Source organism: Oncorhynchus nerka, linkage group LG16 (assembly GCF_034236695.1).
Source record: "Oncorhynchus nerka isolate Pitt River linkage group LG16, Oner_Uvic_2.0, whole genome shotgun sequence".
NCBI classification, from domain to species: Eukaryota; Metazoa; Chordata; class Actinopteri; order Salmoniformes; family Salmonidae; genus Oncorhynchus; species Oncorhynchus nerka.
In genome coordinates this window covers 34,819,953-34,836,744 of record NC_088411.1, presented here as the reverse complement: position 1 = coordinate 34,836,744, position 16,792 = coordinate 34,819,953, and the positions used below count along the sequence as shown (strand labels likewise).

Here is a 16,792-nt window from a genome sequence, read left to right as displayed (position 1 = left end):
ATCTAAGGCTGTATGGTTTTCTGTGGCTAGGTGCTGACCTAACATAATCGCAAGGTGCGCTTTCGCCGTAAAGCCTTTTTGAAATCAGACACTGTGGCAGGGTTAACAAGAAGTTTATCTTTAAAATGGTGTATAATACTTGTATGTCTGAGGAATTTTAATTATGAGATTTCTGTTGTTTGAATTTGGCGCCCTGCAATTTCAGTGGCTGTTGGCGAGGTGGGACACTATCCCAGAGAAGTTATGGTGTGGGAGTGCTTTGCTGGTGACACTGTCTGTAATTTATTTAGAATTCAAGGCACACTTAACCAGCATGGCTACCACAGCATTCTGCAGCGATACGCCATCTCATCTGGTTTGGGCTTAGTGGGACTATCATTTGTTTTTCAACAGGACAATGACCCAACACATCTCCAGGCTGTGTAAGTACTATTTTACCAAGAAGGAGAGTGCTGCATTAGATGACCTGGCCTCCACAATTCCCCTGAACTTAACCAAATTGAGAGGGTTTGGGATGAGTCGGAGCGCAGAGTGAAGGAAAAGCAGCCAACACATGCTCATTTATGTGGGAATTCATTCAAGACTGTTGGAAAAGCATTGCAGGTGAAGCTGGTAGAGAGAATGGCAAAAGTGTGCAAAGCTGTCATCAAGGCAAAGGGTGGCTATTTGAAGAATCTCAAATCTCAAATATATTTTGATTTGTTTAACACTTTTTTGGTTACTACATGATTCCCTATGTGTTCTTTCATAGTTTTGATGTCTTCCCTATTATTCTACAATGTAGAAAATAGCAACATTAAAAAATAACCTGAGTAGGTGGACCCTAAAAATTGTCAAAGACTCCAGCCACCCAAGTCATAGACTGTTCTCTCTGCTACCGCACGGCAAGGGGTTCCTAAGTCTGGGACCATAAGGTTGCTGAACAGTTAACGAAATGGCTACCTGGACTATTTACATTAACACCCTTTATTATTTCTTCATTTATCTTAATTGTTTTGCTCTGACTCTCCTGCACCTGCTCTATGCACACTCACAAGACTCTACCCACACACTCACACACACTACTGTACACTGACACTCCAACACACACACACAATACATACGCTCACACACACATAATACATACGCTCACACACACACACACACACACACACACACACACACACACACACACACACACACACACACACACACACACACACACACACACACACACTTCACATGTGCTGCTGCTACTCTGTTTATTATATATCCTGATTTCCTAGGGGTCACTTTTACCACTACCCACATGTACTGTATTACCTCAATTACCTCAACTACCTCGTACTCCTGCACATTGACTCAGTAACAGAACTCCTTGTATATAGTCTCGTTATTGTTATATTTTCAAACTTTAAAAAAACTCTGCATTGCTGAGAATGGGCTCGTAAGTAAGCATTTCACTGTAAAGTCTACACCTGTTGTAATTCAGCGCATGTGACCAATAAAGTTTGATTAGATTTTCTGTTTAAAGAGATTGAACAGAATTTCAAAGGACAATCCCGCCACTTTATAACCAGTTATTATGTTGTTATGCACTACTGTAAGATTTGATACACATTTTCTCATTGGCCTCTCTATGCCTCAAGCTCTGGCATCATGTAATTTTAATGAATGCATTAATAATTCATGATTTGACTGAGTCACTACCTCTGGTCTCTTACGGGTTACATTGGACCATAACTGCATTCAAAAAGTTGATGCTGCAGTGAAAAAGTCTCACATTGAGTCCTTTATTAACTATTTGAACACCTTGCAGTGAGAAGACTATGCATTGGGATGTATTGATATGTAACATCTGCGGAGTAAATATCCAGTGTTGTGGATGAGTGATGTGAGACTCACCTTCAGGTAATCCCCCTCATGGAGCAGGAAGTTAGTGGCCGTGACACGGATGCCCTTCCCTGCCTCCGTCTCAATGCGGTAAATGCACTCATGGTTATTGTCATAATTGGATGGGTAATTGGGTGATAGCAGAACCCCCTCGCTCCCAACGGTAGTGGTTCCACATTCAGCTAGGCAGAGCGAGCGAGAGAAAGTGAGAGCGAGAGAAAATAAGCAAGAGAGAGAGAGAATATGATATTAAGACATTTCATGGCAATCTGGGTTTAAAGTCAGAAAAAATGTCTTGATTATCTTTAGAGAACTGTCATATTTCCCTACACACTAGACACTGCTCATTCCAAACAACGAGAGAGAGAGAGAGAGAGAGCGAGAGAGAGAGAGAGAGAGAGAGAGAGAGAGAGAGAGAGAGAAAAGACCTGTGAGAAAAGTCATATCTGTCTGTTATGAATCTGAATAGGGGCATTAAAGGAGCCGTTTAACCCTAAGAGGAGAGTTCACCACAAATGTTCAGCAGGTTGAACCCAGAATACTTCAGCAGCTGCGACCTGTTATCCACTGATGGGCCAATCAGATGTTTCCCCTGCTGGAATTTTGATGAATCTCCACAACAGAAACTTGAGGGGAATATGAATTAATGAACAGCTCTCTGCATTAAGTGTGTGTTGGTCACCAAGGCTCGGGGCTGTGCTGGGACTGGATGTCCTTGTAGTTAATATTCTGATGTTGTACCTCAGGTATAAAAGCAAATTCTGCCTGTAGACCTTGAGCCATGTGAGCTTAAACTCTAGTTCGGTTCTCGTGGGGTTATTGCCTAATTCTCTCTACTGAACTTTTTATGAGAAAACACATGGCTCTTTGTAGGGGATGACAAAATGACAGCCAGATCATTTGTGGTTTCTAACTCTGCCCTGGTTCCATGCTCTGCTTATAGAAGTATGCTTAACTGGAAGCAGTTGGGTAATATTTTTGAGATTGTAAGTTAACCATTTGACAATATTCAGAAATGTAGGGAAATCAATCATTAGAAACTAGCTCATGGACTTGCATTATACTGTATGCTCAGTATAGCTCATTCTCCTGCCGTTGGCAAAGTACAGTACAAGTTATTTCAAAGTACAAGTATTCTCAGTTTGTCCAAATGAAATGAAAGCATGTGTCCACCTACCCACACACCTTGGCAGGGCTCCACTCCAGACCCTCCGGCCTCCCCCCAGGCAAGTGATCTTGTGGTCCCCCTCCAAACGATAACCCGGGAAGCAGGAAAAAATGAGCGAGTCCCCCACTCCAAACTGGAACCCAACTCGCCGACTGTAGGCTGGCACTCCTGGATCTTCACAAGGTTCTAGGCTGTACTCTGTGGAATACACCAACATGTTTCCTAACCCTCAAACTGCTAACATAATTTAACTGGGGTCATTTTGACCCAAAAAACAAACTATTTGAAAAAAAAACTATCACAGCAAAATGTCAACTTCATTTAAATAATGTTATCTGGAAAACAAATGTACCAAAACAGACTTATTTTTGCAAAAAAAAGAAGCTCTAAATAAAATCCACATTAGTACTAAAATACAGATTTACAATCATTTGATTGTAGTATCATTTAGTTTTTTTAAATGTTGAAATACATTTTTTAAATTATATATGGCTCATTATGTGTGTACCTTGTAACCTCTACAGCAGTGGTTCCCAAACTTTTTATAGTCCCGTACCCCTTCAAACTTTCAACCTCCAGCCGCATATCCCCTCTAGCACCAGGGTCAGCGCACTCTCAAATGTTGATTTTGCCATCATTGTAATAAGCCTGCCACACACACACTATACGATACATTTATTAAACATAAAAATAGGTGGGAATTCTTGTCACAACCCGGCTCGCGGGAAGTGACAAAGAACTCTTATAGGACCAGGGCACAAATAATAATATAATAACAATCAATCATTTTGCTCTTTATTTAGCCATCTTACATATAAAATTATATTTGTTAATCAAAAATTGTGAATAACTCATCACAGGTTAATGTGAAGGGTGTGCTTGAAAGGATGCACATAACTCTGCAATGTTGGGTTGAAATGGAGAGTCTCAGTCTTAAATAATTTTCCACCCACAGTATGTGCCTGTATTTAGTTTTCATGCTAATGAGGGCCGAGAACCCACTCTCACATAGGTATGTGGTTGAAAAGGGCATCAGTGTCTTAACAGCGCAATTTGACAAGGCATGATACTCTGAGCGCAGCCCAATCCAGAAATATGGCAGTGGCTTCTGATTAAATTCAATTTTCATAGAACCACTGGTCGCAATTTCGATCCGGCTCTCTTATACAGATATCGGTAAGTGGGCTGGAGGCAGGGCATTGAGGATGGTCTTTGTTAATGCAGACAGAGAAGAGCAGAACTTCTTAATCATAGACTCAGTTTTGTCCCGCACATTGAATATAGTTGCGGAGAGTCCCTGTAATCCTAGATTCAGATCATTCAGGCGAGAAAAAACTTTCCCCCGATAGGCCAGTCGTGTGAGAAACTCGTCATCATGCAAGCGGTCAGACAAGTGAAAATGATGGTCAGTAAAGAAAACTTCAAGCTCGTCTCTCAATTTAAAAAAAAAACGTGTCAATACTTTGCCCCTTGATAACCAGCACACTTCTGTATGGTCGCTGCCCATATCATTGCATAGTGCAGAAAATACACAAGAGTTCATGGGCCTTGCTTTAACAAAGTTAACAATTTTCACTGTAGTGTCCAAAACGTCTTTCAAGCTGTCAGGTATTCCCCTGGCAGCAGAGCCTCTTGGTGGATGCTGCAGTGTACCCAAGTGGCATCGGGAGCAACTGCTTGCACGTGCGTTACCACTCCACTATGTCTCCCTGTCATGGCTTTTGCACCATCAGTAGAGATGACAACACATCTTGACCACCAAAGTTCATTTGATGTCACAAAGCTTTCCAGTACTTAAAAAATATCGTCTCCTGTTGTCCTTGTTTCCAGTGGTTTGCAGAAGAGGATGTCTTCTTTAATTGACCCCCCATAAACGTAACAGACATATAGCAGGAGCTGTGCCCACCACGTCTGTTGACTCATCCAGCTGTAACGCATAGAATTCACCGGCTTGTATGCAAAGCAGTAATTCTTTCAAAACATCTCCTGCCGTGTCACTGATGCTTCGTGAAACAGTATTGTTTGATGAAGGCATTGTCTGTATAGTTTTTTTGGCCTTTTCCCCCAGCATTGTCCCAGCCATATTGGCGGCAGCAGGAAGAATTAAGTCCTCCACAATAGTATAGGGCTTGCCTGTCCTAGCCACTCGGTAGCTCACCATATACGAAACTTCTAGCCCCTTCTTATTAATGGTATCTGTTGCTTTTATACAGGTCTTACTACTCAAAAGTTGTCTTAATTCTCACTCAAAAAACGCCAGTGGCTTGTTTTTCAAATTGGCATCTTTTATTTCTAAATGTCTGCGCAAGACTGAAGGTTTCATCGAGTTGTGAGATAGTACTTTTGCACATATAACACACTGTGGCTGAGGAAAGGCACTACTCCCAATATAAGTGAACCCCAAATCAATGTAGTTCTCATCATATTTGAGCCTCTTTGATGGTCCAACATCCAGGTCTGTTTTTCAGTGCTATACCAGGTAAGGAGGCAGTAGCTCTTGGCTGCATAAGATTCACAACTGTTAGTGTCCATGCTAGCTGGGATAACAACAAATGTAGAATTACTGATGCTAGCATTGGATGTGCTCGTGGAAGCAAAATAACTTATGTCGTCGACAGGTGCAGGTGTAGTACTGCTGGTATGTGTCTCTATGGACGCTGGCCTTACCTTTATTTTTTATTTTTACCATTTATTCATTTTCAAGCAAACAGAATGAGCAGCAGCTACGTTTGGCTACATACGGACCGTTAGTGGGAATCCTGCGAGAGAGTAACGGTTAATGTGATTAGATGTTAATTATTTGATTACGCTAGCTGTATTTGACATTGTGTTGTTATTTCGATGTACACTAGATGGTTTATTTTTATTTTTGTCAGTGAAACGAGGCTACTCAGGCGAGAAAAAAACCTCACCCAAATGTATAGCCCCGTTGGAAAATCTAAATGGATTGTTTGAAAATGTGAAGATTTTGATATTTTATTTTTATAAATATTATTATTCTAATTTAAAAAAACATGTGAATCACATTTTTATTTGACATATTCCCAGTTTGGGAATACCTGCTCTACAGGATCGGTCCTCCTGGCGGGACAGTTGAGATATCGTAGTCTAATGCGATTAGCATGAGGTTGTACAGTAAGTAACAAGAACATTTCTCAGGACATTTCTGATATTGGCACAAAGCTTAAATTCTTGTCAATCTAACTGCATTGTCCAATTTAAAATAGCTGTGAAATAATACCATGCTATTGTTTAAGGAGAGTGCACAGTTATGAACTTGAAAATGTATCAATAAACCAATTAGGCACATTTGGGCAGACCTGAACAACATTTTGAACAGAAATGTAATGGTTCATTGGATCAGTGTAAAACTTTGCACATACACTGATACCAGCTAGTGGCCAAAATTGAAATTGCGCCTAACCTAATACATTGTGACCTTCCGCTTGCATTTCAAAGTTGGAACAAAAAACAAAACAAAGCATGTTTTTTTCTTTGTATTATCTTTTACCAGATCTAGTGTGTTATATTCTCCTACATTAATTTCACATTTACACAAACTTCAAAGTGTTTCCTTTCAAATGGTATCAAGAATATTACCACTTCCGGTTACCACTTCCGGGTTGGAGCGAGCGGTCGCATCTGCACTCGGTCCGCAGGTAGTATTACATTTCATTACATTTCATTATAGTACAACGGTTTGATTTGTCTAACCTTAGCAATTTCTTCTTAGCTAGCTACATAGCCGTCTTTGTATCATAGATAATTGCGTAATTATCGTATTTCGTCGTCCTAACGCAGTCTACTCTGCTATCTGCCCTGCAGCTAGCCAGCTAGCTAACGTCCACCGTCCACCGTCTACCGATTAGCAGCACAACTATTACACTCAACTGAACGACTTGATTAGTGTAGTGTTAGCTAGCTACATAGTTGTCTTTGCTGTCTTCGTATCCAAGATAATTGTGTAGTTTAGAGTGTGTAGTTTTAGAGTGATTATCTTAATTTACCGAGGTTAGCTAGCCAGCTATTTGTCGTCCTTAATGTAGGAGACACTGCTAGCTAGCCAACAGCTAGCCAACGTCTACCGAACAGAACTTCCGCACTCAACATTCCGGTCGCATTTCGCTTCACTCCACAGGTAGTATCACATTTTTTTCATTTCATTTCATTACAGTACAACGGCTTGATTTGTTTGATCGTAGCTAGCTACATAGCTAGCTACATAGCCGTCTTTGTATCAAAGATAATTGTGTAGTCTAGAGCGATTTCCTAGGTTAGCTAGCCAGCTATTGTCGTTCTTTTAACGCAACGTAACGTAATCAACACTGCTAGCTAGCCAGCTAGCCCCGAATAGCAGCACAGTAGAACCTATTACACTCAACGGAACATTTAAGTCATTTAGCAGACGCTCTTATCCAGAGCGACTTACAAATTGGTGCATTCACCTTATGACATCCAGTGGAGCAGCCACTTTACAATAGTGCATCTAAATCTTTTAAGGGGGGTGAGAAGGATTACTTTATCCTATCCTAGGTATTCCTTAAAGAGGTGGGGTTTCAGGTGTCTCCGGAAGGTGGTGATTGACTCCGCTGTCCTGGCGTCGTGAGGGAGTTTGTTCCACCATTGGGGGGCCAGAGCAGCGAACAGTTTTGACTGGGCTGAGTGGGAACTGTACTTCCTCAGTGGTAGGGAGGCGAGCAGGCCAGAGGTGGATGAACGCAGTGCCCTTGTTTGGGTGTAGGGCCTGATCAGAGCCTGGAGGTACTGAGGTGCCGTTCCCCTCACAGCTCCAACGACTTGATTAGTGTAGTGTCAACAACGCACCCACTGCCAGCTAGCCTACATAGTCAACAACGCAGCCTCTGCCAGCTAGCCTACTTCAGCAGTACTGTTCATTTTAATCATTTTAGTCAATAAGATTCTTGCTACGTAAGCTTAACTTTCTGAACACTCGAGACGTGTAGTCCACTTGTCATTCCAATCTCCTTTGATTTAGCGTAGCCTCTTGTGTAGCCTGTCAACTATGTGTCTGTCTATCCCTGTTCTCTCCTCTCTGCACAGACCATACAAACGCTCCACACCGCGTGGCCGCGGCCACCCTAATCTGGTGGTCCCAGCGCGCACGACCCATGTGGAGTTCCAGGTCTCCGGTAGCCTCTGGAACTGCCGATCTGCGGCCAACAAGGCAGAGTTCATCTCAGCCTATGCCTCCCTCCAGTCCCTCGACTTCTTGGCACTGACGGAAACATGGATCACCACAGACAACACTGCTACTCCTACTGCTCTCTCTTCGTCTGCCCACGTGTTCTCGCACACCCCGAGAGCTTCTGGTCAGCGGGGTGGTGGCACCGGGATCCTCATCTCTCCCAAGTGGTCATTCTCTCTTTTCCCCTTACCCATCTGTCTATCGCCTCCTTTGAATTCCATGCTGTCACAGTTACCAGCCCTTTCAAGCTTAACATCCTTATCATTTATCGCCCTCCAGGTTCCTCGGAGAGTTCATCAATGAGCTTGATGCCTTGATAAGCTCCTTTCCTGAGGACGGCTCACCTCTCACAGTTCTGGGCGACTTTAACCTCCCCACGTCTACCTTTGACTCATTCCTCTCTGCCTCCTTCTTTCCACTCCTCTCCTCTTTTGACCTCACCCTCTCACCTTCCCCCCCTACTCACAAGGCAGGAAACACGCTCGACCTCATCTTTACTAGATGCTGTTCTTCCACTAACCTCATTGCAACTCCCCTCCAAGTCTCCGACCACTACCTTGTATCCTTTTCCCTCTCGCTCTCATCCAACACTTCCCCTACTCGGATGGTATCGCGCCGTCCCAACCTTCGCTCTCTCTCCCCCGCTACTCTCTCCTCTTCCATCCTATCATCTCTTCCCTCTGCTCAAACCTTCTCCAACCTATCTCCTGATTCTGCCTCCTCAACCCTCCTCTCCTCCCTTTCTGCATCCTTTGACTCTCTATGTCCCCTATCCTCCAGGCCGGCTCGGTCCTCCCCTCCCGCTCCGTGGCTCGACGACTCATTGCGAGCTCACAGAACAGGGCTCCGGGCAGCCGAGCGGAAATGGAGGAAAACTCGCCTCCCTGCGGACCTGGCATCCTTTCACTCCCTCCTCTCTACATTTTCCTCTTCTCTCTCTGCTGCTAAAGCCACTTTCTACCACTCTAAATTCCAAGCATCTGCCTCTAACCCTAGGAAGCTCTTTGCCACCTTCTCCTCCCTCCAACCATTTTGAAAAGAAGGTCGACGACATCCGATCCTCGTTTGCTAAGTCAAACGACACCGCTGGTTCTGCTCACACTGCCCTACCCTGTGCTCTGACCTCTTTCTCCCCTCTCTCTCCAGATGAAATCTCGCGTCTTGTGACGGCCGGCCGCCCAACAACCTGCCCGCTTGACCCTATCCCCTCCTCTCTTCTCCAGACCATTTCCGGAGACCTTCTCCCTTACCTCACCTCGCTCATCAACTCATCCCTGACCGCTGGCTACGTCCCTTCCGTCTTCAAGAGAGCGAGAGTTGCACCCCTTCTGAAAAAACCTACACTCGATCCCTCCGATGTCAACAACTACAGACCAGTATCCCTTCTTTCTTTTCTCTCCAAAACTCTTGAACGTGCCGTCCTTGGCCAGCTCTCCCGCTATCTCTCTCAGAATGACCTTCTTGATCCAAATCAGTCAGGTTTCAAGACTAGTCATTCAACTGAGACTGCTCTTCTCTGTATCACGGAGGCGCTCCGCACTGCTAAAGCTAACTCTCTCTCCTCTGCTCTCATCCTTCTAGACCTATCGGCTGCCTTCGATACTGTGAACCATCAGATCCTCCTCTCCACCCTCTCCGAGTTGGGCATCTCCGGCGCGGCCCACGCTTGGATTGCGTCCTACCTGACAGGTCGCTCCTACCAGGTGGCGTGGCGAGAATCCGTCTCCACACCACGTGCTCTCACCACTGGTGTCCCCCAGGGCTCTGTTCTAGGCCCTCTCCTATTCTCGCTATACACCAAGTCACTTGGCTCTGTCATAACCTCACATGGTCTCTCCTATCATTGCTATGCAGACGACACACAATTAATCTTCTCCTTTCCCCCTTCTGATGACCAGGTGGCGAATCGCATTGGCGTGATCCTGGACAACACTCTGTCGTTCTCAACTAACATCAAGGCGGTGGCCCGTTCCTGTAGGTTCATGCTCTACAACATCCGCAGTGTACGACCCTGCCTCACACAGGAAGCGGCGCAGGTCCTAATCCAGGCACTTGTCATCTCCCGTCTGGATTACTGCAACTCGCTGTTGGCTGGGCTCCCTGCCTGTGCCATTAAACCCCTACAACTCATCCAGAACGCCGCAGCCCGTCTGGTGTTCAACCTTCCCAAGTTCTCTCACGTCACCCCGCTCCTCCGCTCTCTCCACTGGCTTCCAGTTGAAGCTCGCATCCACTACAAGACCATGGTGCTTGCCTACGGAGCTGTGAGGGGAACGGCACCTCAGTACCTCAAGGCTCTGATCAGGCCCTACACCCAAACAAGGGCACTGCGTTCATCCACCTCTGGCCTGCTCGCCTCCCTACCACTGAGGAAGTACAGTTCCCGCTCAGCCCAGTCAAAACTGTTCGCTGCTCTGGCCCCCCAATGGTGGAACAAACTCCCTCACGACGCCAGGACAGCGGAGTCAATCACCACCTTCCGGAGACACCTGAAACCCCACCTCTTTAAGGAATACCTAGGTTAGGATAAAGTAATCCCTCTCACCCCCTTAAAAGATTTAGATGCACTACTGTTCCACTGGATGTCATAAGGTGAATGCACCAATTTGTAAGTCGCTCTGGATAAGAGCGTCTGCTAAATGACTTAAATGTAATGTAAATGTAAGAATATGCATATCCTTGATTCAGATCCTGGGCTACAGTACAGGCAGCTAGGTTTGGGTATGTTATTTTAGGCGAAAATGTAAAAAAGGGTCCGATCCTTAAGAGGTTTTTAGAAAATAACAATGTGTGATGATATGCCTTGGAGTTATCAACACCTGTTGGGCTTCTCCCAACACAAACAGACTAATTGTTTGGTACTAGCATAGCTGAAAAGTCTCAACTCCACTATTACAATGGAGTTGAGTGGTGATGAGTTTTGGTGGAGTATACCTCCAACTACATTGAGTCATAAGAGTCTTAAATGAATGTCTTGTAGCCTACCTATGTTTGTCCTGTGTTAAGGCATTATTTTCTTTGGGTGCTGCGATCCATATTTTGGGATTAAAATCACATCACATTTTAAACGACCTCCGCCAAGGAAGCAGATAACATAAGGAGCAACCCGTCATTGCACGGAATATTTAGTCGTTTTGTCAGGGGATGCGTAAAGGCTATTTTTTTTTTTTTTTATCAAAAACTATGGATGTCAACTCCCACTGACTACAATCAAGAGAAGCACAGGTACAAAGTAAGCATGACACAATTGATAGTTCTTAAAGTATTGAGCATGTTTGAAGTCACTAACTTCATACTTGATTGGAAAATAGTGGATTACGCGGTGCAATTTAGTCACATTGAATGACGTTTTTATCCAAAAACCGACTTTACACCGGACAAACATAGGTACGATTTAAAGAATGGACATTTTTACAGTATCGTCTGATGTCACTCCGCCAAAACTAATCGACACAATTACATAGCCTACATATGGTGGAGCTGAGAATGTTCAGCTAGTATGAACATTGCTTGCTAACCATGCTATCCTTTGTGTGTTTTGTAATCAAACTCTGGTCGGTAAAAGGGTCTGGTTATCATAAGTGATGTTACGTTTGATTCCGGAGCATCAAAGCATGTATCGAAATTGCTTGCGCCTCGAACTCATCTACAGTGTTTTTACGCAAAATGGTGCGCATTCATCAGAACGCTCAGCAACGCAATCGTGCAAGGCAAACGCAGCGTTTCATTGGAAAAGAATGTACTTCTTGTGTACCAAAATGCAAAACACTGTCATTGTGAATGAGCCTAAGCAGTTAACTTCTGCCGAGTTCACATGCAAGACGGAACTTGGAATATCTGAAATCTGGAGAAATAAACATCTATCTGATGTTCACACACTGATATTTATTGCTGACCAGCAGATGTCACTAATGTGTATTGCGAACAAATAATGAAGCTCCGAAAAATGAACTGTTTTTCAGCACAATTTGGGGAAACTATGGAGCCTTCAGAAAGCCTCGGTTTCCCATAATTATTCATAATTATTATTTATTTTGAAATGTTAGTATTACCTCTGTTTGGTAAAGCCAACCTGTCCTGTTCTCTACTCACCACCAACGTGAACTGGCTCCTACTTGAGCTCACCGGTGAAGACCACAGCTTTACGCTTCGATCACACCGACATCATCATTGCATTTTGGTACAGCAGAAGTACATTAATTCCCAATATAACACTGCATTTGCCTTGCAGCCTTGCAGAGGTAGTTGTAGTACGTTATGTGTGATGCATATGTTGGATTTATCGAACGTATGCGTCAAACTGTATGCGTGGACGACTGGACAGAAATGGTAGCAGAAGGTGAATGTTGAACTGTTGTTACACACAAACAGTGCCCAGATGATGCTGCGTGACTCTCACACTGTCGGTGTGATCGAGGCGTTAGGCACGTCTCTCATTATTAGGTTTCTCCCGTTTCTCTGAGGTGTTGTCATTGTTTATTGGAAACGTTAATGTTTATGCTAATAATGTTTGTTTTTTTCATAAACGCGTTGACCACTGGAATGTTCATTGGGTAATTGCAATAACTTTAAAGTGTGTTATCATTGTTCTGTGGGAATGTACCTATGTAAAGGTATAAATGATTTATCCCTGGTAATGGGGTTATTATTTAGGATTCCCCAATCCTCATGCAGGGCTGTTTGTCTAGGTAACGTGCTGTTACTATAACTCTGCCATACTCAGATGTTTATGGGCATTTTGCCCTGTGTTTGAAGTGCTTTTGTCTTTGTACTCGAGTCGGGTTATTATATTATTGGCAGAGCAAGTTTATTATTTTGCAACCAAGTTTGAAGGCCCAATGCAGCCATTTTTATCTCAATATCAAATAGTTTCTGGGTAACAGTTACGGTAACTTACTGTGATAGTTTTCCATTAAAATGGTCAAAAATAAACAAAAATAGTAATTTTCCAAAAAACGACACATTTTCTCAAGACATTTGCGAGGACTGTCTAGGAGTTGTCTGAGAGGGGAGGGGAAGGGCGCAAAAGCAATGCATTAAACACAGAGTGGATCAATCCTTGAATGGAGAAGACAAATGGGAGGGATATTTACAATACAGTGCATTCAGAAGATATTCAGACCCTTTCCCTTTTTCCACATTTTGTTATATTACAGCCTTGTTCTAAAATGTATTAAATTCATTTATTTCCTCATCATTCTACACACAATACCGCATAATGACAAAGCGAAAATAGGTATTTACATTTACATTGAAGATGTATATTAAAGTATTCAGACCCTTTGCTATGAGACTCGAAATTGAGTTCAGGTGCATCCTGTTTCCATTGATTGTCCTTGAGATGTTTCTACAACTTGATTGGAGTCACCTGCAGTAAATTGAATTGACAGGACATGATTTGGAAAGGCACAGCCCTGTCTATATAAGGTCCCACAGTTGACAGTGCATGTCAGAGCAAAAACTAAGCCATGAGGTCGAAGGAATTGTCTGTAGAGCTCTGAGACACGATTGTGTCGAGGCACAGATCTGGGGAAGGGTACCAAAAAATGTCTGCAGCATTGAAGGACCCCAAGAATGCAGTGGCCTCCATCATTCTTAAATGGAAGAAGTTTGGAACCACCAAGGCTCTACCTAGACCTGGCCACCCTGCCAAACTGAGCAATCAGGGGAGAAGGGCCTTGGTCAGGGAGGTGACCAAGAACCCGATGGTCATTCTGACAGAGCTCCAGAGTTCCTCTGGAGATGGGAGAACCTTCCAGATGGACAACCATCTCTGCAGCACTCTACTAATCAGGCCTTTATGGTAGAGTGGCCAGACCAAAGCGACTCCTCAGTAAAAGGCTCATGACTCTCAGACCAGAGAATCTTGTTTCTCTTTGGACTGAATGCCAAGCGTCACGTCTGGAGGAAACCTTGCACCATCCCTACAGTGAAGCATGGCGGTGGCAGCATCATGCTGTGGGGATGTTTTTCGGCAGCAAGGACAGGGAGACTAGTTAGGATTGAGGAAAAGATGAACGGAGCAAAGAACAGAGAGATCCTTGATTAAAACCTGCTCCAGAGCGCTTAGGACCTCAGGACGCAGGAGTGACTTCGGGACAAGTCTCTGAATGTGCATGAGTGGCCCAGCCAGAACCCGGACTTGAACCTGATTGAAATCTCTGGAGAGACCTCAAAATAGCTGTGCAGCAACGCTCCCTATCCAACCTGACAGAGCTTGAAAGGATCTGCAGAGAAGAATGGGAGAAACTCCCCAAATACAGGTGTGCCAAGCTTGTAGTGTCATACCCAAGAACACTCGAGGCTGTAATCGCTGCCAAAGGTACTTCAACAAAGTACTGAATCTGAATATTTATGTAAATGTAATATTTCTGGGGAGTTTTCCTAATACATTTGGCAAAATTTAAAAACAACTGTTTTTGCTTTGTCATTATGGGGTTTTACGTGTAGATTGATGAGGGTGGAAAAACAATTTAATCGATTTTAGATTAAGGCTGCAATATAACAAAATGTGGAAAAAGTCAAGGGATCTGAATACTTTCTGAATGCACTGTAACCAGAAAACTATCTGTTATTGGCAAAGAGGTTCGGAAATCGTATTGTTATTGGTCGATTCACTTATACCACCCGATGATGTCACCAGGCAAGCCAAAACTCCACCCATGCAAAACCTGCTGTTTAGAAGGTCATGTGTAGGTCGTGTTTCCAACCAGCAACTATCAAAAATAACAGTGATCACATTTTTATTACACTTTTACAGTGTTCATTTCATCAGCTGTTGTACACATATGAAACAAAACACAGCCTTTAAGTATTTTTGTCATGTTTGAAGTATGTATATCTTTGTAGATACAACTCTGGAGCCAGTCTTCTCCATCACCTGCACTATAAATAAATACCAACTATTTCAGTATTTGATCTAATGACGTCTCAACTGTTACTGTTTCACATTGACTTAATAGTCGGCTGGGTTCTCAATCCATTTTTCATCAAAAACAGTGTTCTAATCACCAGTGGTGGAAAAAGTACCCAATTGTCATACTTGAGTAAAAGTAAAGATAACTTAATAGAAAATGACAATATTGAAAGTCACCCAGTAAAATTCTATTTGAGTCAATGTCTAAAAGTATTTGGTTTAAAATATACTTAAGTATCAAAAGTAAAAGTATAAATAATTTCAAATTCTTTATATTATTAAGCAAACCAGACAGCACCAACATTCCAACATCATTTACAAATGAAGCATCTGTGTTTAGTGAGTCCGCCAGATCAGAGGCTGAAGGGATGACCAGGGATGTTCTGTTGATAAGTGCATGAATTGGACCATTGTCCTGTCCTGCTAAGCATTCCAAATGGTACAAGTACTTTTGGGTGTCGGGGAAAATGTATGGAGTAAAAAGAGTAATATTTTCTTAAGGAATGCAGTGAAGTAAAAGTAGTCAAAAATATGAATAATAAAGTAAAGTACAGTTACCCTAAATAAACAACTCAAGTAGTACTTTCAAGTATTTTTACTTAAGTACTTTACACCAATGTTAATCACTGAAGTGACCTCATATCTTTGAATCTACTTGAAAGGAACTCTTAAAATGTATCCGCAACAACTGATTACCCTTTATACACAATATGTGACACCCACCTGAGAAGGACATGTTGAAACCTTCATAGGACATGGAGAAGTCGGAGACAAAGCGGAGCTGGGCGCTAAAGTTTCCAAACAAGCCGGCCTTGATGGAGGGGGGCAGGACGGAGCCAGTGAGCCGGGCCACGGGTTCCGTGAAGCTGCCGTCCTCTGTGATGAGGAGGTAATCATGGGAGTCCTCCAGGTGGAACGTATGGAAGAGCAGCTGCACTCCTGGAGAGTTTCAGATAAGATTAGGCCTCCCTAAGTCACACATCAAAAACCCTGTCTCCACGTCACACCAGCCCTAAGGGAGGGCTGGGGCTTAATGTTAATGAGAATATAGAGACTCATCATTCAAATGGGGTGCTGTAGGGCCAGTCACAGCGGATTTTACTCACTCAGTTGCTGCAACAAATTATTGGTTGGTACTTACATTAGACAGCTATTCGTGAGGCTTACCTTTGCCATGAGACACCTCTATTGTCCATGTGCAGTTCAATGAGTTTGGGTAGAAATCAGGAAACCCAGGGGAGAGTATGGTTCCTTTTTTACCAAAGATATAACCACCACACAACGCTAAGGGAAACAAAATGAAACATCATGAATGAGGCATCGTTTTTTAAACTCACATATTTTGAGAACTTTGAGGACTGAACATTTCCATTATTAAAGGGCAACTCCGCTACTTTTCAATCTCATATTCATTATCTCCAGCACCAAACCAGTGTCTACATATGTAGGGCATTTCTATGATCTGTGGTTAAAAATATATTAAAAGGTCCTATGTGTCAGAGGAAACACCGTGCACCTGGCAACATTGTTTAGCGCGCACTGCACCCGGCCTGCCACAGGAGTCGCTGGTGCACGATGAGACAAGGATATCCCTACCGGCCAAGTCCCACAGACCTCCCGGTCACGACAG

The 16,792-nt window shown here is 43.4% G+C and overlaps 1 protein-coding gene across 1 annotated transcript in view; it reads right to left on the bottom strand.

Annotated features, from left to right (window-relative positions):
- LOC115144502 (CUB and sushi domain-containing protein 1-like) overlaps nt 1-16,792 on the bottom strand; it is a 415,143-nt gene that overhangs the window by 94,736 nt on the left and 303,615 nt on the right. The window contains 4 exon segments of the mRNA XM_065002644.1: nt 1,885-2,054; nt 3,050-3,238; nt 15,886-16,101; nt 16,330-16,446. Of these exon segments, the coding sequence (XP_064858716.1) occupies nt 1,885-2,054; nt 3,050-3,238; nt 15,886-16,101; nt 16,330-16,446 (692 nt within the window).